This window comes from Pygoscelis adeliae, unplaced genomic scaffold (genome assembly GCF_000699105.1).
Source record: "Pygoscelis adeliae isolate BGI_AS28 unplaced genomic scaffold, ASM69910v1 Scaffold63, whole genome shotgun sequence".
Taxonomy (NCBI): Eukaryota; Metazoa; Chordata; class Aves; order Sphenisciformes; family Spheniscidae; genus Pygoscelis; species Pygoscelis adeliae.
The window spans coordinates 7,769,974-7,770,637 of record NW_008824414.1 but is presented as its reverse complement, the minus strand read 5'-3'; the positions used below and the strand labels follow the sequence as shown (position 1 = coordinate 7,770,637).

The following is a 664-nucleotide window of genomic DNA, read 5'->3' as shown; positions in this document are numbered from 1 at the left end:
ATGGGCATCGTGGGACCCATTACCGCCGGCATCCTAACAAGTACGGTAGATGCTCGGAGATATCGTCCGGGTGGCTCTGTAGCGATCAGAGGTCGCCTTTCGGGAGCGCGTCGAACCGCGGCGCTCCCCGGGGCGGAGAGGAGATTAATGTTTTGGCTTATATCCCCCCCTTGCCCCGTGTTTGAAAGAGTCGGACCATCCCACCTGTCGAGCCCCTTGTCGGGGGTACCAAACGTGACCGCCCGGGGCCGGGCGACCATCCCATGTGTCGAGCCCCTTGTCGGGGGTACCAAACGTGCCCGCCCGGTGCGGGGCCAGGGTGGGCTGTCGGGTTTCTGAGCACTCGAGAAAAACCGCGCTCCCAGGTTTGGTGTCCGTGCCCAGAACTGGGTAACATACCTTCTGGAGGCCTCGGCAGAGTTTCGCCACCCAGTTTAGCCGTTGCCACCAGCACGCGGTGGTTACTGGCCGAGGTTTGTCACGGTAAACCCAGCCCGGCGTTTCTGTCAGCCGGTGCGCAGGGGCTCAGGGCCCCCTCCCGCAGACCCCCCCTGTTCTCTGCCCCTCTGAGACTTCCCCCTTCGTCCCTGTGGTACAGCAGTGTAGAGCTCACGGTGGCTGTCACGCGTTCACGTTTCGGCTTTCTCCCCTCTCCGCAGGTGCT

The 664-nt window shown here is 63.4% G+C and overlaps 1 protein-coding gene across 1 annotated transcript in view; it reads right to left on the bottom strand.

Moving 5' to 3' along the window:
- Positions 1-260, bottom strand: part of CFDP1 (craniofacial development protein 1) — a 68,397-nt gene extending 68,137 nt beyond the window's left edge. Inside the window, exon 1 of the mRNA XM_009320867.1 lies at positions 205-260. Coding sequence (XP_009319142.1) covers positions 205-260 — 56 coding nt within the window. The remainder of the gene's footprint in view (positions 1-204) is intronic.
- Positions 261-664: the final 404 nt, after the last annotated feature.